Source organism: Plectropomus leopardus, chromosome 15 (genome assembly GCF_026936395.1).
Source record: "Plectropomus leopardus strain MGB_pleo_1.0 chromosome 15, ASM2693639v1, whole genome shotgun sequence".
Lineage (NCBI taxonomy): Eukaryota > Metazoa > Chordata > Actinopteri > Perciformes > Serranidae > Plectropomus > Plectropomus leopardus.
This window is the reverse complement of record NC_142190.1, coordinates 28,563,766-28,588,031: the sequence shown is the minus strand read 5'-3', so window position 1 is coordinate 28,588,031 and position 24,266 is coordinate 28,563,766. Positions and strand designations below refer to the sequence as shown.

Here is a 24,266-nt window from a genome sequence, read left to right as displayed (position 1 = left end):
AACTACTGTAAATGGGCAAACATCAGAAATGCAGCCATTATTTATGTAAAAAGAAAGAACAGAATTGTCAGCAGTTACATGTAAGAATAACATCGTTCCTCTTCACAGAAAACACCATACAGGCTCTGCACTGAAGGTTAAAAGTTTGTTATCCTAGTTCTATGATCACAACCAGAGCCCTTCACTGGCCTCTCAGAGATATACAGTTAGAAGGTTTTTGTCTCCTTTCTTAAGAAGGAGGACAGGATGGCAGAAATTCTTATGCTCTGCCCAGTCTGTGCATTCTCATGAAGCGGCATCCTCCGAGTCTTAAAAAATGTAGTAGATGGAGGAGGTGCCAAAAACTGCACGAGTGCTCTCATAGAGCAGGCCAGTGGAGAGATGTGTCTCAGTGTTATTATACGCCTAAGGAAAGCTGGACAGTGCCTGCAGCAAAGGCATGACATGCAAAACACTGCTGGTAACGAAATAATATAAAGAGTGCGAGTGCAGGAGGCAGCAGGATTGGTGGATGGATCCAACAAACCCTGGACTTTCATGTGTGAACCCAGTATTTGCTTTGCGTCTGAATTTGATGGGGTTTTTTTCTTCACCTTACCAAGTGTCTCATTCCCTTTATCCTAACCGTCTGTGCCAGCATGTGCATTTGTTAATGACCCGCCGTCAGTTGCCAAGTGCTGGTGTTGCCTAAACACAACAATGTCAAAGTTATGCATATTTAAGGGTGGACCTACCTTAATAATGGAGCTGTCTGTGAGGCCTCTCCACAGTCTGTAAGTCATATCCACCTCTTGCTCTTCCAGTGTTATCCTGTGTGAGATTTAAAAAATATGTTGTTCGTCTGAGTGTTACGTGCTTTTTGGGTCATTGGTTTCTGTGTATAACCAATATTTAAATTTAAATGATCCAACTGTAGCTTAGAAAGTTCTTTAAAGTTACACTGACCAAGCTATACAGTAACAACTTTTGGAGTTTTATTTTGGTTATTTCTGCTAGTCACTTAACCTAGTGTCACAAAGTCAGTGAGTGTGAACAGCAGACAGACTGAAGAAAAAAAAAAACTGTAGCTACAAGCCTCATGCTGTTTTGTGAAGTGACTTGAGTGATGTGGGTTGTTGTGGGTCAGTGAGTCTACAGGAGAGCGTTGATGTTGGTGATTCTGAGTTTAAAATTGTTGAACGGCCGTGCTCGTAGTGCTTTATTTTGTTCTGTTTCCACAAACTTTTTTTAAGGTTGTGTTTATCTTTAAGTAGGCGTATAAGGACTGAGCAGACAATCCACTGAGAAGTTAAATACTACTTGAAAGGTGAAAAACTATCCTTGTACCTCTGATCCTCTTACCGTTGGCAGAGTGTGTTTTGAAAGCTAAATTTGATTGAGTTGGAAAATAGCCAAGTAGGGAGTTAAATTGTTTCTAGGTTGAGTGAAGTATTGATTGTAAGAAAGAACAGACAGTTTCCAATTACATATTTGGTAATTAGGGATCACCATTAGCATTCATTTCATACTTTGGAGTCATATTTCCATCCACCTTGCAAATGTCAGTCAAACATTTACTCTCTTTTAGCTCTGTTTTTGGCTTCCATGAACTCCTGAAGAAAAAAAATGTAGCTCTTAAGCTGCTTTAGAGCTTGGCTACTTTCCACAGCCATCCCCATAGGATTTGCAGTCTTTTTTTATTTAATTTAATTTATTTTTATTTTTTGAATAGTTGTGGCCTAATATACCTGATTGCTTGATTTCATTGCAGCTTTTCTAAAAAAATATAAATGAAATGTGTTGCATTATGCATGGGAGCGAGTGTAAGATAGCAAAAATAGATGCAAACTTACTTTGTACAATTTGTTATAAATCAAAGGTTTATTTCAGCAACGATTTAAACCACATTGTTCTAAGTTTTATGCTAAATTAACATTACCACTAAACATACATATTAAATCTAACTCAACTTGATTCCTTTAGTGCTTATGATAGTTCTGGCCTCTGTCATGGTAATTTGAAAGTTATCAACGTGTTTCCACCCCTTTTTAGCTGTTTTGCAGAGGAAGAGCGTTTGCCAGTCGATGACTTTTGTTTGTCTCCCACCACAACATTGCATGCAATGCAAACCCACTTTGCCGCAGAACATTAGGCAATTGCCTTGCACGGTCTTTGGCAGTAATCTTTGTTGGTAATTGTGACACGTTTGTTACACACGCCTGCATCTTCACAACCACAGACAGGGAAGTGAGGTGGGTGATTTTGTGCAGGGTACTGCTATGAAAATGTTTTAAATGTAAAAGGAGATATCTTCCAAAGTCCAACTGTCCAAAGCAGATTATTAGGGGATGATAGTTTGTGCCGTCTCATGTAGTCACAGTGATATTTGGGTGATATCAGAATAAACCACGTTGAGGTAAAAACAGTCTGACACCTAACTTATCACTGCTGAGTGGAGTTTATTCAGGATCAAGCTTGTTCATTAATCACAATGAGTTCTGTATAATTAAAAAATCACTTCAATTATTTGTGGATGATGCACCGCTTAGGGTATGAGTCGAGGAATACTCAAAGTGACACTCACCACACATATTCACGCACTGAAAGACATCTGTGAAAGATTTTCAGCATCACACAGCTGCTCTGTTGATGGAGGTTCATAAGTGAGGTTAATTAAACAGCATGTCAGCACATCCTCACAGCTTTCTTCTCTCCCGTCTTCCTCATCCACCTGTGGGATGAACTGAAGAGCATTCAGCAACAACCTGGTGACAGTTGGAAATCAGGAACTGAAAAAAAAAAAAAAAAAACAACAACAGCCCCCCCCCAAGCATTAATGAACACAGATTTTCAGAGATGTGTTAAATATAAATTACATAGCAAAAGAAGACTGTTAAACACTACATTTCATGGTCTAAATCACTGAGGGTCAATTTATACAACCTTTTCCTTGATACCAATTTTTTTTTCTAAAAGTCTCACTGTATGTTGCATGAATTATTTGATTCAAACTTTTCAAGGTCTGGAAAGAAATGAAAAAAAAATCATGACTTTCTTGTGTTTTTTGTTTTTAGGTTAAAGGTGAAAAAGGACAAGGGAACAATACTCACCTTTTCTTCTTTTCTTTAAAAACTAAACAGAAACAAAAACAACCACCTTAGACATGAGTGAAATGTAGCACAGGATCAGCAGGTATTTGCATGTTTGCTACAACCCAGTCGCTAGAAATATCAACTTTGGAAATACTGATATGCTATGTATGAAACATATACATGTAATTGGCATGGCTTACAGAAATGTGCAAGGCCAAAATTTACTTCTGGTGACTGAATTGCCACCTTTGTGTGACAAAATGTGTGTGAAGACTTCAGTAATCTAGGTCATGGTACCATTAGCTGTTTTTTTTTTTTTTTCCGTTTCTGATCATCTGTTTCATTTGAAATTCCAAGGCGATATATCATATGGTGAAAAAAGGATTATTTGTTGTTGTTACTTAAGGAACAGCAATATTTATTGAAACAGAGTAGTTAAAGTGACATATTTGTTCCATATATAACTCAGAGAATAGGGTTGGACATTATGACCAGAATATATAGCATAATGCATATTTAACTTAACAACTTGAAATATGCATTATTTCCTTAATATATCACTGCATGATAATATTCACTTTTTTATGCTTACCTCCTGATATTCGTCCAGCTTTTTAATTTTTTTGTTTAGTTAAAAATAGCTGTGTGAGTAAATTTAGGTTGGTACAGTGGGAGATTCTTGAGTGGCAATTGGATAAATTAAGCATATTGTCCAGCCCTACTCCAGAAGTTATGGCCACACAGGACTAAATGAAATTGACTCAGTGGAGAAAAAAATAAATGGAACCAGTCCATGACCAGATTTTTCATCATCCCAAAGGGACAACAAAACAGTCAAGCAAAAGCTCCTACATGTGAATCTGCATGCAATTCTCTCAGTACACACAACAGATAGTTCAAATCTGAATGAAAGCAGCTCAAATGTACGCAACCAAATGCACAATCACAATCAACAATCATTTTCTCAGCCTGAAGTGAGCTGATGAAACGATTAACAAGACTCCAAAGACTGATTTCCTCCAGACTGAAATTCATATAATAAAGACTTAGAATAAAATTAAGTGATTGTGCTTTTATAACCAAAGTAGAACAAATAATACAAAGACAAGATGTACATCACTTATAAAACATTAACACTGTTATATAAAATTTGAATTTGAAGCACTTCTGTGGCAGTAAACAATTTCAAGAATTTACAAGATGGCTGGTAATGACTGAATATCAATTACAGTAAAAGAACAAGACAACTGACAGGCAAAGATCATGTAAGGACCGCATCAAGCAGTCGCCATGGACAATATTTGTGTAGACACTCACGACCATCATCAAATGTGCATTCATCTTGCTCCCGGAAGATGGTCACCCAACAAGCAAACAATAACAGTGCATCAAATTGAAGTCCACAGACTTTAACATGAGAGCACTTTTTCTTTTTTTCCAACACCTATGAGAAATTTGAAGTAGAAAACAATAGCATGTATTGTGCAGTACTTTAAGAGTCTTTTTTTTCCAATAAGGTCAAGGTCATAGTCCTTCGTCTGAAGCAACTGTAGGATATTCCTTTTGTGCTTGCATTGCTTCTTAGCTTTTCAGGAACTGTGAAAACAAAACAGTGTCATATTTTTCTAAACTGATTTTGAAAGGGGCTTGTCACATATTTTGGGAAATTTTTATATGCAGAGTTTTGTTTACTGATTTCGGTTTACCTCTTTGACCTGTCCTGTAGGTGCCACCTGTCCTCCCTGTTTGGTCCTTGAGTCTCCACATGACTTAAAGCTGGCTGAATTGGTATCATCAGGCTCCCTTTGAGCTTGACCTGATGGGAAAGAGGGACGACTATACAGAAGGACATCCCCAAATTCTGAAGGAGAGACAAGAAAGAAAAAATTTAGTTGTCTACTCTCTCAATCACTTGTTAAAAAGTTTGCAAAATAATTCATCCAGTGCCTGAGTGCTGTCGGCTTTTGCTGCTTCCTTTAACTCCTTGTGGAGTCTTGTGCTTGTCCTGGTTGTCTTTATGCTCAAATGCAGCCTCTTTGACCCTGTGAGTCCCAGTGCTGCCTCGTCGACCCCGGGTCTCCCCTGAGCCCATCCGAGGCAGCGTGGCCCCCCTCACTTTATAGTCGCCGTGGGACATCTGACTTGGGAAATTCATAGGCATGCAAGAGTCTGGGGACAAAGCAGCGCACAGAGGTCAAAATGTTAGAATTTTAAAAGATAAATGGGAGTAAATCTCTACAAAAAATTTCTTTGTTCAATCTTAACCATCATTGAAGACATCTTTGGACTGGTAGCCCTGCTGTCCGGACTGGTTCTGTTTGTGTCTTCTAGGTCTTTTATGTGTTATTGCAGGACTCATGTTGCTGTCTGTGGACATGGGACTGCTGGGTCGCTGGTGCCGCCGGCCTAAAATCATCACACAGATGAAAATGAGTCTGAATATTTTATTCAGAAAAGCACAAAAAATGTAATGGAAACAAATATTTGGGGAAAAAAATGGTGGAGTACTTCACTTAACAGTCATTTACCACACATTATTGGAAAGTGATTGCTATATTCTGATCGCCCCACTGTGCACAGTGGGCAGAGAGCACATTTGGAGAAGGCGGCATATGCTGAGTGGTGATATAAAAGCCTGGTATGACAGCTGGATTTCTTTCAAACCTCCTCTTATATACATTCAGTCAAGCTTAAAATTTGATATACCTTCCACTAACACCTTACCAAGAATGGGTTATTAAAAAGCTATGTAAATAAAAAAGCTGAGAAATAAATGTGGCATTAGAAAATAAAAGTCTCCTGAAATAAATAAATATGAATTTATGAAATAAAAGTATTCTGAAATAAATTAGAGCATGTCATTGGAAAATTTTCTTTAAGAAAAAAAAATCTTTTTTTATAATTTATAATTTATATTTAATTAAATATTTATTTCCTTATTTATTTTGGGATTAATTAAGTAGGTATTTCAGGGATGTAGACATTTCATAAAGTTTAGTTTAGTTAAAAATAAAAAAAAAAGCAAAAATATATAATATATGCTCTAATTAAATATATGCTATTGTTAAATCGATTAGGTGCTTTGAAGGCACAACAATTTCATTATAAATAAATATAATGTTAGAGAATACATTTGCCCAATTTAACGTGACTTCCGGAATAAACTTCACCCACATCTGGCTTTCTATCTAAATACAGAAACAGAAAATTTTGTTGGTTGAACAGATAATAAATGTACACCTCTAGTACATACAATACAACAGTAAACTTAAAGTTGATACTAAAATACTAATCTAACTTTAGCTGTCCGTCTAGAAGATTTTAAGTATTGGACAATGTCATGATATATTATGACTTCATCCTCTGGGGACCATGAATGTTTGTACAAAGTTCCACAGCATCCATCCAAAGTTGTGTTGATATTTAAGTCTGGACCACACTTGACAGACTGACATCGCCATCTTTAGAAGCATGGCACAAGTGTAGCTAATCATCTTGTTTACAAAATAAAATTGTCCCCAGAAGCTCTCTCACCTGACTCCTCCGGGTATCTGCACATGCGCAGGCCTACAATATCTCGTGAAGACGTTACTGCCTGGTTAAAATCGCCATCTGTAAAGAAGGATCCCTCCGAGGTGCTGACAACACTGGACCTGCCAGATGAGATGTTGTCCTCAGATGCTGAGCCCCAGCTGTTAACCATGGACCCTGTGACCGATCGGTCCAGATCCCCGGTGCTGGAGGCTGGGGTCTGCTCCAGCCCATGCAGTGGCAGCTTGTGTGGAGAGGGGTGGTGCAGCTGGTGTTTGTGCTTCTGCTGGTTGTGGTGTTGGCTGAAGTGACTATCAGCAAGCTCTGCGTCCGTCTCCTCCTCTGCCTCTTCCTCCTCCTCCTCCTCCTCATCCTCTTCCTGTACATCGGTGTCCATGCAGAAGGGTATGGAGCTGTAGGTGTGTGTTGGGGAGAGAGGGTGGGGGTGGCTGGTGGTGTGTTGGATGGAAAGTGCATTAAAATCTATGCACTCTTTTCACAGCTGTAAAATGTGCAGTGTCAGTTAAAAATCGCTGAATGCGGTGTCAGGAAGATTTAATGGGTTACCTGAGGTGCCCTGTTCCATCGTGCGGGACATTGCTCTGGTCTCCCTGTGGTGTTGGGTTAGAAGGGTGACTATAGGACACTTCAGTAGGTGACGAGGCTGCCCCTCTAACCGGTGGAGTAGGGCAGCCCTCTATTCTCTCCTCTGGATCAAAACTGAGAAGAAAAGGACAACTGACATGTGGTAATGGCTAAAGGAATGAGGGGTCCTGGCAGTCCTGATACATTAGTCACAGCCCATTAGACATCAATGCAAATCCCTTGGTCTGCCTTTCGAAACACAAATTTCCATCATGGAAAAACGTATAAAGATGAAAAATAAGCTTTCTGCACCATCTGTTTTTTATTGCTGTAATGCTGCACATCTCTTGAGTGCATGCTTGTTTCTGTTCTGTTCATTGTACCTTTTCTGAAGTCATTTCAATTACATAAAACCTGATGTCATTGTAAACTGTCTAACAATGACAAGAATCTAAATTGCATAATTAGTTTGCTTAAAAGTCTTTGTTGTGACAATAAGGCCGTGTTTTGACAGCAGGTTTGCAGATGTTCTCAGCACACCTTCAATTAATGCTTGAGGGAGTCTGATAACTTTATCATATTACTGTTTTTTTTTTTCAGTCAGCTTATCTTCACACAATGTAATAACTATAATATAATATGACACTTTCAGCAAAATTGCTAGTTTATTTTTTTCAATTATTCTATTTTATTTTTCATCTAATATTATGCACTCAATTGAGAACAAATAAAGTAATACATTTGGTGGATATTTTAAGGCACTTTGAAGTGCACTACTGCAGCTAACTCTTTTGATACCCAACTACAATTTTACCAAATGAAAGAGCTTTGCATATGCGTGTATTAGGCTACATTAAGACTGCAAACCAATCGGATTTGTTTTTGAAATCAGATCTTGAGAATAGACTGTCCACACTGTAAACAGTATAACGACATAGGCATCAGTAACTACGAAGTGGTGCTGATGATATGACTTTCCAAAGTGGAAGCATGAGAAATGGAGGTCCATCCACGCCCCCAGGAAAGCAGCTTATCCATGCACCCATGTTTTCCCAGTGGCCACTCACAGTGAAAAGACCCCCCCTTTTTTCCCTATAGGACACCATTGTAAAAGAGACCTCTGTTAAACTGTTGACAGGACACCTCATACTGCAAACAAAGTTATAACAAAGTTAAAACTCTCTCTATTATGAATTTTTGACTCATGGACATTCTTTATTTGTAAAATTATTAAAATTAAATTAAAATTATTTAAAAATTTGTGACATCATCACAATGTGAAGTGTATGAGCAGAGCGGGAACTTGTGTGCGGGGACAGCGGGAGAAACACAACTGCGCATATAGAGTACTAAAAACCCAGATGCGTTAGCATTTCAGCACTCTTAGTTCCCTTATCTTGAAAACAGTGGGTTTTTGATTAGATGAAATAAGGTCTGTGGTAAAACAAACTGAAGCATTAAACATTAAATATGTCCAAAAAATACATCACTTGTGAACTTTGGATCTTATGTCTTAAAAAAAGCAGTTGTCAACAACTGGCTAAATCAGACTACAGAAGTTCATCATGCTATTCAATCAGATTTTTAGAATGTTTGAGACCATTTTTACCACATCAGTTTTATTTATATGAGGAGCTGTGACAGAGAGAGTAATTTCTTATTTTGGCAATGACATCATAGTGGCTAACAGTCAATCACAGTGCTCGATGCACAAAGAAGACAAAAACTTGATTGATTTTCTAGTGTTTTTGAGAAAATATGTAACACCCCAACCCAACCCAAAAAAAATCCAAACAAAACATAACAGATTTGCACAGCTGCACAGCCGTGTTGTGGTGGCAACGTTAGGTCATGTGACCTTAATGTAGTTTGTATATAGCATAATAATAGGTTTTTACTTCTGGCAACTGAATTTAGGCTTCAAAAATCCTAAAAGTGGTGTTCATATGTGAAGATTATCTTGCTGAACGAAATGTGTTTCATAAACTTACATTTTCCACAGAGCTTATTTTCTGCAATAATCCAAAATCCACTGGAAAAATCCCCTTGGCTTTCTGACATGGAAACCATGGCAATGCTAAGTTCTGCATTGGCCTTGGAAATCCCTGGGTCACTTTGTTCAGGGAGGTGCATACTGGGGAAGTAAACCTTGAAGCTAAAAACTTTTTTTGGCATATGCACCAGGCGAGCATCTCCACTGGAATCAGCAGGCGCCATCTTGGTATCCCGAATCTAGATATTATTACAAATCTATGGGTTTCTCATTTCGCCCTCCAGACAACCTATTTTGGCACCTATCCACGGACTGTTGTTCCTCATGTTATCCTCTTTGGTGCTCTGCTGGTAGCAGCATGGATCTCCTCAGAATTTCAACCACTCTGAATTTGATGTCATCGTGTTTAAAGACACTTTGAAATTTGAATTGAGCAGCCAGAGCGTCCGCACTTAGACGCATTGGTAGAAATTCAATTGGAATTTCAAACCAGCTCCAAATGTGGCTTGGATAAAATTAGCAAAAAATGCATTTTGTGTTGTTTTTTGCTGTCCAGATTTCCTAAAAAATTATCTGCACATGCCAAAAACCTTGATTTGAGCTGGCATCCTGAACAAGGCCTTATTCTGTACTGTGTAGGGGTACATGCATCTGAGTGTGTCTTTTCCTGTCTTACCTCCTTTCCATGGGCAGGCTGTACTCATCACAGTCCCAGGCATTAGCATGAGGAGGAGACAGGGTTTCTCCCCAGCTTACTGCATTATGTTTTGGGATCTTCGGGGCTCTTGTTCCCTTCTTTTGATTTTGACTCCCTGAGAGATGAGAAGAAAACATCAAGAAAAACACAGCTTATCATTAAAATTCACTGCTGTGCAAAGTAGCCGTTGGCCTCACCTGAGGTGCTGTTGCTGCCTCTGTCAGAGCTGTGGTGTGAGCCTCCCGTGCTGTGATCACGGCTCTGGTTGTAGGGGATAGTTTTAGGATGGATCACTCCTTCACTTCCCTGCAAATGATCTGAAGACAAAAAAGGAAGAAATATTGCAACTTTTTTTTCATACAAAGCAAATCAAACGTAGCTGTACTCTACCTTTATTGAGCATGTTTTGCTCAATGATGTTGTACTGCATCTGTGCAGCCATCTCTTTAGGTATTGGAGGCGGGTTGGGGGGCTGTTTCCAGCATGGCATGTCCAGAGGTTCTCCTATAGCGCCACCAGTGGCTGCTTTATTCTTAATGCTGACCTGAATGAGCTGTGTGGTGGCGTATGGGATGGGTTCATATGTGGCTGCTGAATCTCCTCCTGGACTCGTGTAGCACAAGTTGGAATTGTTGAACGTTTTAATCTCATTGAGCTTGTTGGAGAGGTTCACGTCGCTGTAAATGGCCGTCTCAGAACCAAGCTGTCCCCCCTGCTTGTTTTCTGGATGGCTTCCATAATTAGCTATGCAGTCGGCTGAAGGGAACAGGGAACAAAGGAGCACATGAACGCAGTAAGAACACAACCCAGAGAATGGTTTGATTTTCGTAAGACACACAATTAAATATATATTTGAGAGGCACTCCTACAGTACCTGGACCTTGACATGCACACAACTTGATCTTGAACTAACCTGGTCGGCTGTATGTTGTCATGTTGCTGTCACTGGTGCCGTTGCCATTATTGCAGCAGTTGATGCTACAGTCCTTGTGATTGGCACATGCATTTGGCCAATTGTCAGGCAGCCACAGCTGGTTCAGAGGTTCACCCATGCTGAGAAGGCCAGGTCTGCAACAACGAAGATCACAGAGCTGTCAATCAAACGCTCCTGTTCTCATATATCACTGATGAATGAGCATGAGGAGGGTGCATGTGTCTCATTGTGTGGAGAAGGGAGACATCTCCCCCCAGTGTTTCTCTTATGTAAGTGCATGTCTGCTGTGTGCCTTTATATAACAGAGACAAAAATATCACTCACCTGCCAGCACTGCACACAGACTCTCCTCTTTGATACGCCACTGCAAAGGGAAACAGAAAACATTAAACCTTGATGAGCTGTCAAAAACAGGAAGTGCCAAAGGCAGAGAAAGTGGCACCATGAAAGGCAGGTAGAGATTCTATAAAGTCAAAAGTCTACACTCACTTCAATACATGCTTCCGTGGAAAGACTGACTCTGTGATTTAATGTGCATGAACACAACACAAATAATTGCCTGTGCCTTTACCGACCCCCAAATAACTTCAGAACTGATTCAGAAACACTGTTGGAGACAGTTTCTCCTCAAGCAACAGTAATACATCAAACAGTAGAATACATAACACATTTTCCTTATTTAATTAAATAAACCTAACCTAACTGGGCACACTATCAATATATACTACATAGGTTTATACAAAAACACATTATTGCTTTAATATGGTGGGCAAAAACCACAGTGTGATCTAACAAAAAAGTATTAACATGCTAGTCCTGCGATCTTGTACTTTTCTTGTACTATATAGATAGCAACAGCTGCTACACTTCATTGCAAAGATTTATTTAATCACTCCCTTCTAGCTCACATTTTTAATGGTGTTTTACTTTACTGAATCTCATTACATTTGTGTTTTCTGAATCCTACATTATGTTCATAAAATCTCATTCCAGGGTGCCTTCAGGTATCAGACACATAAATTGAATGCCTTTAAAGACCTTTTAAGATAATTTTTAACCAAATTTAATACAGATTTTTGTAACAAATCATTTTAATCTCATTCAGTTAACTATAAAGCAATTAATATATATGTGATCCCCTGAAGGGGAAGGTTTGAGGCATGAATATGGGTATTTGAGTGAGTTAGGTTAATCTACATTTGGCAAAACAATTAAGTAGACATTGATTCAACAAAGGCAAATAATTAGTTATAAAATATATTTTGGCGTCCTCACACTGTACTTTTCATCTCTCTTTCTCTCATTTTTAAAAACATGTTTAACTAAACAAAATTTTATGAAATGTGATGTCACATCTGTAGTCCACTATATAAACAGTTACACTCTTAAACATAAACATTTTAAATGAACCCCTTTGTATTTCCTGTTGGAGTGTTTTGCAGTGTGTGTGACTGAGTGTTTCAGAAAGAGGGAGAATAAAGGCATATTCATCCAGACAGTGTGAGAAAAAAAAGTGTTTTTTGAAAATTAAAGCATGTAAGCATTGCTATAGCAGAAACTCAAAACACAAGCATGAGCTGAAAATGAGCATGATATGAGAGCTTTAAGACAATTTAAGACTTAAGTGACTACAGATGCTCTGTCATTCATGTATTCTTTTTAGCATTGTGTAACTTTTCAGTTGCACTTTCATACCTTTGCATGTCTAAATGTAAATGGCCATAAAGAGTGTCAGTTCTTAAAAATTCTTAAATGAGACAAAATGCAATTTCATCCTGGGATGTTTCAACTGAATACTATACAGCAACTCTAACAACTGACTTGCAAAATACGAAAATTATCTACAACATTAAGAGAGAATCAAAGTGTACATACCTGTAGGTGTAAAGGTGAATGAGGGGACTGTAGGGACAGACAAAGACAGGGAGGGAAAGCAATATGAGCATTAAAATAATTATATAAACTTTACTATTAGAGAAGCTATGGGCTCCCCCACACACTAAGGTTTGACGTATCTATGTATGTACTCTCTGCTGTGTGATGGACATCTCCTCATGTGATGTACACATATTCAAATAACCACATGCCATCTGCCTCACTGCTGCCTTACTGCTGCCTCCGTCTCTGACAAGTGTCCAGGTGAAGGTTAATGGGGGTGACAGGCGAACAGAGACAGAGCGGGAAAATAACAGTGATATTGTAGCAGACAGGGTAATGGCAGGTTGACAGGCCTGTGCCTCTAAGAACTGTGCTGTGTGGAGAAAATGACACTCTACAAATGAGCGGCTAAAGGTCAGCCTCTGACTGTCTGCATAGTCGCAAATGCAAATTTGTTTCTGAAGTCTTTGTGTCAAAGGAAGATTAGACCGCAGTATTTTTCACCTTTTGATGTGATCTGCTTATCGGCCTCTGAAATTAGTCCTTAATATCACTGAGATGAAGACTCCTGTTTATTGCAGTGGCAACATGTCATGTCTTGATCCCTTCTACAATCATGCCGACCTTCAAATGTACCAACAAAAGCAACATGACCTGTTTTGCAAACACACACTTGCCCTATATGGTTTGCATCGTGAACACACATGCACACTAGAGAGAAACACACACCTTTGCGGATGCCGGTGTACGTGCTGCTGAGGCCACTTCTCTTCTTTCTGTGACGGTAGAGCCACACACTAAAAATCATGAGGACCAGCCAGCAGGTGGCGCCAATGCCAGCAATAAATGCAGGCTGCCGCACCACATCTGAGATCTGAGACAGAGTGTCTCTTTCCTCACTGATATCCATCATCTGGCCTGCAGAGTCTAACCAGGAAAAGAAAACAGAGGAGACATTATATGTGCACAAAAACAATTGAAAGGACAAAACAGAACTGAAGATTTGTGTGCAAAAATGTTGATGCAGCAGCAAAAATACAAGATTTTCCTTAAAAAAAAAACCAAAAACAATCCTAAGTAACAGGGGGTTAAGCACAATTAGGAGGCTAAGGAACATTATAGACGTTTTCACACTATGTTGCTGTCACTATTTCAAGGCCTATTTTGTGACATTTTCCAAAACAAACACTTTTTTTTGGTAGAATTCTCACCTAATTGAAAAAAAGTGACATCACTCTTGACCCCAGGTCCAGCACCATTGCTTGCTGCAACCTCTACGCTATATCGAATTCCTGGCGCCAAACTGGAAATGAGCACAGAAAACGTGGAGCCGTCGACTGACTGGTTCATGTGATAGCGGCTCTCATTCCCCAGGCACCAGATCTGTCAAGACAAGGTGACGAGAGGAGACGAGATGACAGTGACTGCCTGAGGGACGCAGCCGGAAACACAAGAGGCATCGTCAGCCTCAAAAAAATGCCATTTACATTTGAACTGCAATACACAGGATTCAGAGAAGAGCATGAGTATGGGAGATGGTGGGGAGGGCCTTCTTACCTTGTACTCCTGAATGACTCCAGCCTCTTCCCATTCCGGAGGCGGTTTCCAAGCAACGAGGATGGCAGTCCCATTGGCATCGCTCTTTGTCACTGTTACGCCCTGGGGTGCTCTGCTAGGGGCTAACACAATGAGGAATACCGTTAACCATGCAGACATAAACACAATTTCATTCCCAGGTGTAGTCTGCATCTCTAACAGCGTCGCATACAAAAAACCCCAAAACATACATGGCTTTTGTATTGTATTTGTATTGTACTCCAAATGTACAATAATTTTTAGAATAATACATAGTTGCACTAGGGCTGTAACAAGTAGTTTAAGGCTTCAAAGCTTCTTTTAAAATGTTGACATTCAAATTCTAATATGAAGTTTAAATTTGTGCAGCCCTTCAATGCATGTCAATTTATTCTTTTTAAACCCAGCATATATGCACAGTTGCAGGTAAATATTAGGGTACACCAGTGGTCATCAAACTTTTGCCCCAGCATATGCCCAACAACTAAGACAAATGTTCACACACCCCACCCCACATTTTTTTAAATCAATCATAAACAATAATTACAGAAGCAAAAATAATCAATGTTGGACTTGAGAAAAGGTCAGTATTATAGCATCAGCATGCTCCCTACACAAATCACATTCATTCAGCTTTGTTCCACTCTATATTTTTAACCCTGGTCAACCATGCGCCACCTGCAGTGGCTCTATGTACCCCCCAGTGGGGCCCGCCCCAGAGTTTGAGAACCACTGGGCTATATCAATATTAACAGTATTTTGCTATTTGTTGATTAATTTCCAGTATTGGCTGTGTAAAATGTTTCTGACTCATGTGATCCAGACATACCCAATAACTCCAGAGCACTGTAAAGTTCAAATGTCAAAATAAACAAATAATTTATCAAATATTCTGCTTCTATCCTCATTTGCTGGTGTTTAGACTCTCAAAAAATACATTTTCACTGTGCTCAAAAAAACAATTTACTCTCTCTCTTGCTGCACTCAAAGGAAGGCACACACCTGTATTAACTGGGCAGTGTGGCAGCAATCTAACAGCATCATCCTCTCAGTTATTTATAGCTACCTTTAACAGTGCAGAACAAAAGTTCTAAGACAGTCACCTTCTTCCAATGTTCGGACCACCTTCACCTCACTGTCAGCTCCCTGAAACTCATCAAAGAAGGGGCGCACTTTGAACTCGTAGATGGCTCCTCTTTTCAGGTGACTGATCACCAGCCCGTCCTCCCGTGAGGCGCGCACCTCCATGACGCTCCACTGCCCCTCTGGCTGCCCGTGCTCAGCAGATGCCCTGTAAAGTACCTTGTAACCCTGAATGTACGGGGACTGCTGCTCGACCTAGCGGAGATGCAGAAGAAAAACACGCTTCAAATAAACATCTGGTTTTAAATCAAAGAGATGTCTGCATGTACTGTAGATTTTATTGCTGTGGTGCAAGTAAATTCTGAGGTTCATCGTTATATCTGTGAGTTAAAACATACATTTAAGAGGTTAGTGCTTCATCTTGGGTGTGAGTGAACATCCTGCTGGAAGGATCTGTTAAAACTCAGTTAATTGCCTTTGCCTTTAGGCTGATACAGATTAATATTTCCTCATATTTGTGAAGTATCACAGTGAACCACAATATGAGGTCATTAATAGTTTCCCCTCAGCATGGCTCTGGCTAAAATCAAGCCAGGAGAGGACTAAGCACTTTCCATTTAAACCACACAATTTTGACAAATGATGCCTTAAAATATTTCTGCACATGCACATATCCAAAACACACACACACACACACACACACACACACACACACACACACACATTTTACCTTTTCTTATATTTACCCTAACTCTGACTTGAGCCCCTTTCCCACTGTACAAAAACCCCCACTAGCGCCCACTAACAACACAGACTTTTGTGTTTAATGGGAAAGGTTACAGTCGGCATTAACGCAGGGGTCAAATGACTCTGCAGTAGTCACGGGTATTTATGGGCTCCAGCTCTAGTAGGTTATTATTGGAAATGATGGAGCTACAAAACCCGGGTGGACTCTCTAATTTTATCTCCTTTACCAGCAAGATGCAATGACAGGGCTGTCTGTCTCTGTCCAAGCAGTGTTTGAACATCAATTAAAATTTAATCTGCAACTAGTTTGAAAGAAAGACTGAATGAGTGACAGATTAAAAAAAAAGAAAAAAGGAACTACTTTATTATTTTCACTGGCCTCTATGATGCTTTCTACTGTTTACTAACCTGTTAAGCAGGTTAAAAAAACAGCGTACATGCACTTATTTTGGTGGAAAAGGGTTAATGGAGAGCAAAAAACACATTGACAGTGAGCAGGACAGTCATAATGGTATGGATGCCTTACCATCCACTGCACCCTGACAGCAGAAGACGAAAGGACGGTTGGTGTGTGCAGGTGGATGACTACATCTCCCAGCTCCCTCTGGATGTGACGGTGATCCACCCCCTGCATGGTGGATGTGCTGTCTGTTGGTACAAACGGAAAAAGAAGAAGTTACACATCAACAAATGAACATGTCGATTCTCTGCAGCTGAAATTATGTCTGTTAAATATGAAATAAACAAGGAATGAAAAGCCCTCACTGACCCTGTGTTCTGACAGAGTCAGAGATTGGACTAGGGTCGCTGAGGCCATAAGCATTCACCGCTCTGACCATGAAGAGGTAGACAGCTGCAGGCTTCAGGTTCCTCAGTACAAAGGTTTGTGTCTTTATATGCTCAGCCACAGTCACCCATCTGTTGCCTAATGTATAACTGCAGGGAGAGATGAAGAAATGATGACAGATGCAAGGAAAAAGTCAGCAAGCTTAATAGATGGAATATACAGTGTGTAGTTAAAGGTCTAGTGAGGAAGGTTGCAAAAATGTGAATGGTCGTATCCAGAGCCAGTGTTTGATTTGTCCTTTCTGGGCTACTGTAAAAACAACATGGCTGACTCTGCAGAAGAGGACCTACTCTGTATGTAGATATAAACATCTCATTCTAAGGTTATGAAAACATAACAATTCTTAGTTTGAGGTGATTGTACACTAATGACAACACAGTTATAAATATTACATTCAAGTTCTACTGATACATGCCCTAAAATCCTACACACTGGATCTTTAAAACTTGCTGAATACTGCATATGTCTAACCTGAATGTCTCAATCAGATAAGATGTAGGTGGTGCTCCAGCACTGGGGGTGGATTTCCATGACAGGGTGACAGAGGTACGACCGATGTCAGTCACCTCAGGCTTAGATGGAGCACTGGGAATCAGGTTGGGGTCCACAGGCTGACTGGACTGAATAACAACTCCAAATTCTGCAACAATGATACAAACAAATTCATTAAAATACACCAAACAAGACTGTTCAGCATGTATTAACAACCCAGTATGACTACATCTTAATGTGTGTAACCTACCCTCCACCTGTAAGTATGCTGTCCAGGAAGCTTCTCCATTGGGACTAGAAGCTACACAGGTGTAGAAACCAGTATCTCCCAGCTGAGAAGAGGAAGTACAGTGCCAGATATTAGTGAGCTGGCTCTGTGCAGTCTCTTAAATACTACTTGCTGTGTTACTTTTCCTACCTTAGCGTAGCGGATCTCCAGTGATCCTGTGTCTGCTATGGACATGCGGGAGTCCACTGGAGACACCACAACGCCATCTTTCTTCCAGTGGATTGTCAGAGGTGGAGATTCAGCTGTTTGGCAGCCCAGGACCACTGTGCTGTCCACAGGAACGGTCTGATTGAGTGGGCCCTGTCTAATCACAGGAGGAGGGCGGTCTGACCCAGCTAATAAGAAAAAAACAAAAACAAAAGGAGAATGACAGAATTATTATTTTAATACTAGCCCAGTGGCCTTATTAGAACACACTTAAAGTGTAATTAAACCACCAAATCACTTTTTATTTTAGCTGAAAGCCAATGTGTGTGGGTATTTAGTAAAGCTAATGATGGATTCAGGTCCAAATCTTGACAATTTAGTGCAAAGTATTTGAATTCTGCATATAACAAATATGTATAGTGACTGCACTCTACTGGTTGATACCTGGGTATTGCAATAGAAATTTGCTATTGGCTAATCTGGTGGCAGATCAGACTCCTCAAAAGCACAAAAGAGTGAGTGAGCATGTCTTAAGACTCATTTATGTTCAACGTTTGATATGTACAACGAACGCAACAGAGCAGTGCCACTGGAAATTGTGAAGGCAGTATAGTGTGGTTCAAGCTAGAAAAAACACTAGGACAAGTAAAGAATTAAAATATTTAAAAGCAAGCATGGAACAAATCTGTAATTCAGTGAAAATAATTCTTTGTCCACATGTTGCTTTATATTTAATTACCTCACAGATCATCACAATGTACAAGGCTGCCTTCGTTTTAAGGTACATTATCACCACCTTCTCCACTGTCACCTTGTTTGTTGTTGTCCGAAAGTTTTGACTCTGCTCCCTGGTGGTCAGGAGTTTAAGAAGGTTGTCCACTAATTGGTAGATCAGGGGGGTCCAATTCCTGGGCAAGATAGCGACCCCATATTGTTCCTAAAGTGCGTGTGGATATTCAAACTGAGTAGCATGGGGCACCTTGTATGGTATGGTGAAGTAGTGTAAAAACTGAGTGATCAGAGGCCTAGAACGGTATAAGGCAATTCACTATCCATCACTGTCATCAAGTAGATGTATCTATGACAACATAAAGACACATTGAAGTATGAGGGCTGTGACAGTTACAGTGCTAGAAATGAACGTGCCTTTAGCCCTTACCCTTACAGCCAATCCCATGTTTATACATATTTCTTTTCGAGAAGCATTTTTGAACTTCTAGGGTAGAGGTACTTCAGCCAAAACTATGTAGATTAATTACTCTTTAAAATGTGCATAATGTACGCTGAAAACTATAGAAATTACAGAATAAGGTACATTAAAAAATATCAAAATTTTTCAAAATGATGGACACTATCGTCCTACACTGCAACACCGAGAACGAATTAAGGAGCCTTTCACATCAAGAAAAACACATTGCTGGCCGACAGCAAAGTCAACAAAGTGAAAATGTGTAGTGCTTAAGACATACTTATGTTGGCTGTGTGAGAAGTTTTCAAATTTAAGAATGTCATGTCCCATGTCTAACGCTTTCTGCTACAAACTGCTCTCATATAAAACATCCACTGGCAAACCTGTATAACATTTTTGAGAAAAGCTCCAAACCTATATTAAAAAAAAAAAAAAAAGATGCCTTTACTTAACATAACGCAATGTTTACTGCAAACACACATGAGGGAAAGCATTTGTTTGAGGTTGGAGAAACACTGTGGTCACTATAAGAACAGTATGGGCAGCAACTTTGTTTTCAATTCCAGTTGGTGACCCTTGTCTTCCTCCTGCATTCCCATGCCTGTATCTCCACTATCACTATCAAATAAAGGCAAAACTCCCAAAAAACACTACATTGTCAACAATATATTACCAAACTGGAAATTGGGAATTCATGCTCACAAAAGCCATGAAGAGAAAGAGAGAGAAACAAAAAATAAGAAAGATGAAAGAAAGTAGAGAAAATGAAAATGTGGCCCAAAAATGGAAGACAGATAAGATGTGAAAGATATTGAGAGGAAAATTGGTAAAGAGAGAACAATAGGTTTAGGAGGCTATGCAGGCAGTGGAGGAAAAAGAAATCAACTTTTCCCCTCCAGCGGAGAGCAACTAATCGTTCATTCGGCAGTAGGCACCGCCAGAGCCAGCTCCAATCACAACGGCAAAGCCCAACTAATAACAATTCCACTTAGATAACAGAGCTCTCTTTTCTCTCTCTCATATTTTAAAACCCTGTGGATGGGGGCAGGGGTTCTAGATAAATAAATAAATAAATAAAAATACCCCCCAAAAAAGGTGATGGAAACACGCCTTGAAAACTGCCAGAGGTAATGCAGACCTGTTATTTCCATAAAAATGCACCACTCCAAATAGGGATGAGAGGAGTGTGGTGGGATGGAGAGAATTTGGGGGAGGGGAGAGTATAGAGAAACAGGTACAGGCGAGAGTGCAGTGCTACAGAGGACTGAAAAACTACATAAAACATGACCTCATCTTTTTTTATTTCCATTACCTGTAACAGATTTTTCACTGAGTGGATACCTTACATTTCCCCCACTAAGGCGGCTGCAGAATGCATTACCAATACGCAAATTATCTTTTGTAACTAACGGGGCTGCACTGAACAACTCAATATGTAAATGCAGTAACTGTCTGTTTAAGCCTGAAGCAATAATGTTCATTAATTTACAAACGTAATATATGTACATAGCGCACAGTTACCCAGACACATTTATTCATGATCACACAGTTCATTTAATTGGAAGCTTGTAGACTTTGCTGGTGGTGTGTAATTAGGGCCTGAGCACCAACCAGTGCAAGGACCCTCTTGGTATGCAAGGAATTATTATTATTATCATTTATTTAACAAATGAATCGCATTTTTGGAGGTCTAAATATGCTCAAAAACTCATGAAAATTGGTATACTTGTCCAGCCTGGCAAAAAGTTTTGTATTTTGGTGTTTTCGGAAAGGGCAGTAGCAAAATGGCTCCACAGCGGCACCTAACCTATAGCCCCTATTGAAAGATCACATAAAGTTTCACCTACGATTACAAAATTCGGTACACTCATGTATCATGCCAAGGCGCACAAAAAAGCCTCTTGGACCCATCCCACAAACCCAACAGGAAGTCGGCCATTTTGTATTTTTTGCTCATTTGTCTGTCTAAAATTGACAGACGTCACTGCCTATACAGAATTCTCTGTTTTGACCCTTATATTAGCAGAGCAGACAGATATTAGCTGAGATTTTATTTACAGAGTTACAAAGTGCTTCACAGTACCAAACTATATATTATCATCTTGAATCTTAAATCTTAAACATCATATCTAATCTTGTAATATATATATAAAATATGTTGTCATTAAGACAACCCTTCACCACACTTCACCTGATTTATCTGCTAAAAGGATTTACTATATATAGCTGAGTGTTATATAGCGTTTTTTTATATTTTATTTTAAGATGATTTTTTTACTGACTTAAGTGAATTTTCCCTGCAAAGAATTTCATTTTTGGCCTGACTCATATATCAGTCGAATTTTCAACACACTGCAGAAACTGAATTGTATGTTCCCAGTAAGATTTGATCTCATGACCTTCCAGTCATGAAGCAAGCACTTGAACTTGCAGAGCTAATCCTCCTGGCACGCCATCTGTTTTTGAAGTTTCCTTTCATTCAAAATACAACTGTGCCAAGTAAGAATCAATCACACGTTCTCCAAGTTACAAAGCATGCGCCTTAACTCTCAGAGCCAATCCTGACTGACAAATGGCTGAGTTCTTGACAGGCAAAATTCAGTATCGGCAGAGACCTTGGTCAAAATGCACAACTTATATTTTGGGTCAAGCCAATGAATGAGCCGAGATTTTCTTGGAACAGATTAATCAATATCAGTAGAGACATCTGGCATTTTTCTATTAAGTTTTTTGCTTCTTATTGACAAAGTTATCAATATATTAATTTTAAGATGATTTTGGACTTTATTTACTGAATTTTCCCTGCCAAGAACTTAGCTGATTATCGGCCTGATTCATATATCAGTCGAGTTTTAGACCAACTTCATTGCCCATACTGAATTTTCCATTTCAACACCATATGACCCTTGTATTAGCAGAGTAGACAGATATATCAGCTGATATTTTATTTTATTTATGCCATAAAATATTATTTGGCTGTAGATTCACACAGTTTAGACACTTATGGTGATACTGCACAACAAATTAAGGCACGATAAGTTGAGTAATATATTGATTTGGCCGATAAATCAGGTGAAGTTGTCCCAAAACAGGTTAAACAATAACATAGCAGATGTGTCTGTCAAAATCAAGTCAAAGTAAAATGTGAGGTAATTTAGAAACTGTGATGTAATAACATAGTTTGTCCATGCGACAGTACTGACAACATTTTGTTTGTTTGTGATTCAATTGTCTCCTTGTCTTGTAAATGTATAGTTGTTGCCAATTCTGGCATTATCCCGTTAAATTTCAGCCATTTTGTACTGGTGAACAACCACTGTGCTTGACATTCCCTTTACAAATGATTACAACAATCATAAAAAAATCAACTTTCCCAAAAGAGGCTTGATCCCACAACCTCAGAGACACAAACCAGCCATCAAACCCACTGAGCCAAACCATTTTCGACATTCTCTGTCACACTCCCGTTTGGACAGCAGTTTTGTATAATTCACCTGTCTTGGGTGAGATTCGAACTAATGATGTCATAGTCTGCAGGCAAGCCCTCTAACCAACTGAGCTAACCCTTCAGACATTTCAAATGTATTTTAAGTTGAACTTCAGACTCTTCTTTGGGACGCCACTAGTAAAACGTACTTGCCCTGGATAAGGCTCAAACTCAACATTCCAAATAGGTTTTTTGTCAATATTAATTAATGAATTTACATGACATTGTCATTGTTTGGTCTACAAAAGATGTATACCAAGATGACAAGATGATGGAATATATGTGCCCTCCGGTGCTATCTAGTGGGCGCTGGAAATACTACATCAGGTAAAATATTTCACTTCAGGGTCGAAACTCTCTGCGTGCATTATCCAACTTTCACAGAAATGAATGGCCGCTTTAGCCGGAGTTCACCAGTACTCCGACATACGTGGGGGTGCGAGGGCCCTTTTCTCACTGCTTACAGCTTTAATGACTGGTGTTGTCCTTCAAGTGCATTTAAATAGCTTTTTTTTTTTAAAATTTGTAATGTTTTTACAATTAACACAGTTATTCTATCACCTAGGATATGGATAATAGTCTACCAGATCATTTTCCCGATAGAAATACCTTTAAATATTATATGCCAATCCTGCAGTCTTGATACAGTGGTTCTTTTTCGGGAGTTTTTCCTCGGGTGATGTGATGGTCTAAGGGCAGAGGGATGTCGTATATTGTAAAGCCCTCTGAGGCAAACCATGTTTTGTGATAATGGACTCTATAAATAAAATTGACTTGACTTGACTTGACTTAACACAAAAAACGAGAGTCCTGCCTTTAAAAACAGGAAGTCTCCTACAATCAAATGTGACTTCAATGTACACAAAGATGGTGGATGACAGGCAGGGAGAACTACCTAGCTCAGTGTTTTGCCATGCTTTTTACAGGAAATTAATAAAGTAAAAATAAAAAAACAAATATGACTGAAGTCACATGAAGACAGCATGAATAAGGACTGTACATGTGACAGCGTGAGTTGGAATTGGGTTAAATCTGCAATGAATCCTATTTTATACTGCGTTAAAACCCTCTGAGACCTGTGGTATTGTCAGTCATCCTTGGGATTCCTCCCTACACAACAGGATATTGTATCATAAATATTAACATGTATAAAGGGACCTATTATGCTCATTTTCAGGTTCATCCTTGTTTTTAAGGTTTCTACTGGACATATTTACATTCTTTAACAGTCACAAATCACTTTTTTCCCTCATACTGTCTGTACCTGATCACCGGTATCCACCCTGAGTTTGAGACACTTTGTTTTGTGCCTATGTCTTTAAGTCCCCCTCCTGAATGGAGTTCGAAAGCATTGAAAGGATCTCTGCACCATCAGAGAGTGGTGAAGGGATGACGTATTTTTGCAGGCCAACCAGGAAGTAAGCATCACACTGGATCCCTTGTCAAAAACCTTATGTGATTTTTGAATGGGATTTACAGTTATCGCCAAAAATAAGCTCTCTGACAAACACAAGTTTTTGAGACTGTTCAGCATGACAATCTTCACGGACGAACACCACTTTTGTGTGTTTTGAAGCGTAAATAAAATCGCCAGAAGCAAAAAGCTATTGTTAGGCTATACACGAACTACAGCGTGGTTGCACGTCTTAAACGTCACAACTACAAACACTATAAAAACATGTTAAAACACAATCGAAAAATATCAAACAGATAAATCTACG

General features: G+C 39.3%; 1 protein-coding gene across 2 annotated transcripts in view; it reads right to left on the bottom strand.

Annotated features, from left to right (window-relative positions):
• Positions 1-3,855: 3,855 nt before the first annotated feature.
• The window catches only part of LOC121952493 (roundabout homolog 1-like), a 130,405-nt gene continuing 109,994 nt past the window's right edge, over positions 3,856-24,266 (bottom strand). For both annotated transcript variants that reach the window (XM_088088277.1, XM_088088278.1), the window contains 21 exons: positions 17,852-18,057; positions 17,684-17,765; positions 17,413-17,581; positions 16,864-17,030; positions 16,621-16,742; positions 15,368-15,602; positions 14,247-14,368; positions 13,901-14,072; positions 13,419-13,616; positions 12,687-12,713; positions 11,136-11,175; positions 10,791-10,945; positions 10,268-10,633; positions 10,075-10,194; positions 9,857-9,992; positions 7,170-7,322; positions 6,606-7,051; positions 5,337-5,477; positions 5,019-5,240; positions 4,778-4,932; positions 3,856-4,667 (listed from right to left, as the gene is read on the bottom strand). In XM_088088277.1, the coding sequence (XP_087944403.1) occupies positions 4,653-4,667; positions 4,778-4,932; positions 5,019-5,240; positions 5,337-5,477; positions 6,606-7,051; positions 7,170-7,322; positions 9,857-9,992; positions 10,075-10,194; positions 10,268-10,633; positions 10,791-10,945; positions 11,136-11,175; positions 12,687-12,713; positions 13,419-13,616; positions 13,901-14,072; positions 14,247-14,368; positions 15,368-15,602; positions 16,621-16,742; positions 16,864-17,030; positions 17,413-17,581; positions 17,684-17,765; positions 17,852-18,057 (3,449 nt within the window). In that variant the 3' untranslated portion in view covers positions 3,856-4,652. The remainder of the gene's footprint in view (positions 4,668-4,777; positions 4,933-5,018; positions 5,241-5,336; positions 5,478-6,605; positions 7,052-7,169; positions 7,323-9,856; positions 9,993-10,074; positions 10,195-10,267; positions 10,634-10,790; positions 10,946-11,135; positions 11,176-12,686; positions 12,714-13,418; positions 13,617-13,900; positions 14,073-14,246; positions 14,369-15,367; positions 15,603-16,620; positions 16,743-16,863; positions 17,031-17,412; positions 17,582-17,683; positions 17,766-17,851; positions 18,058-24,266) is intronic.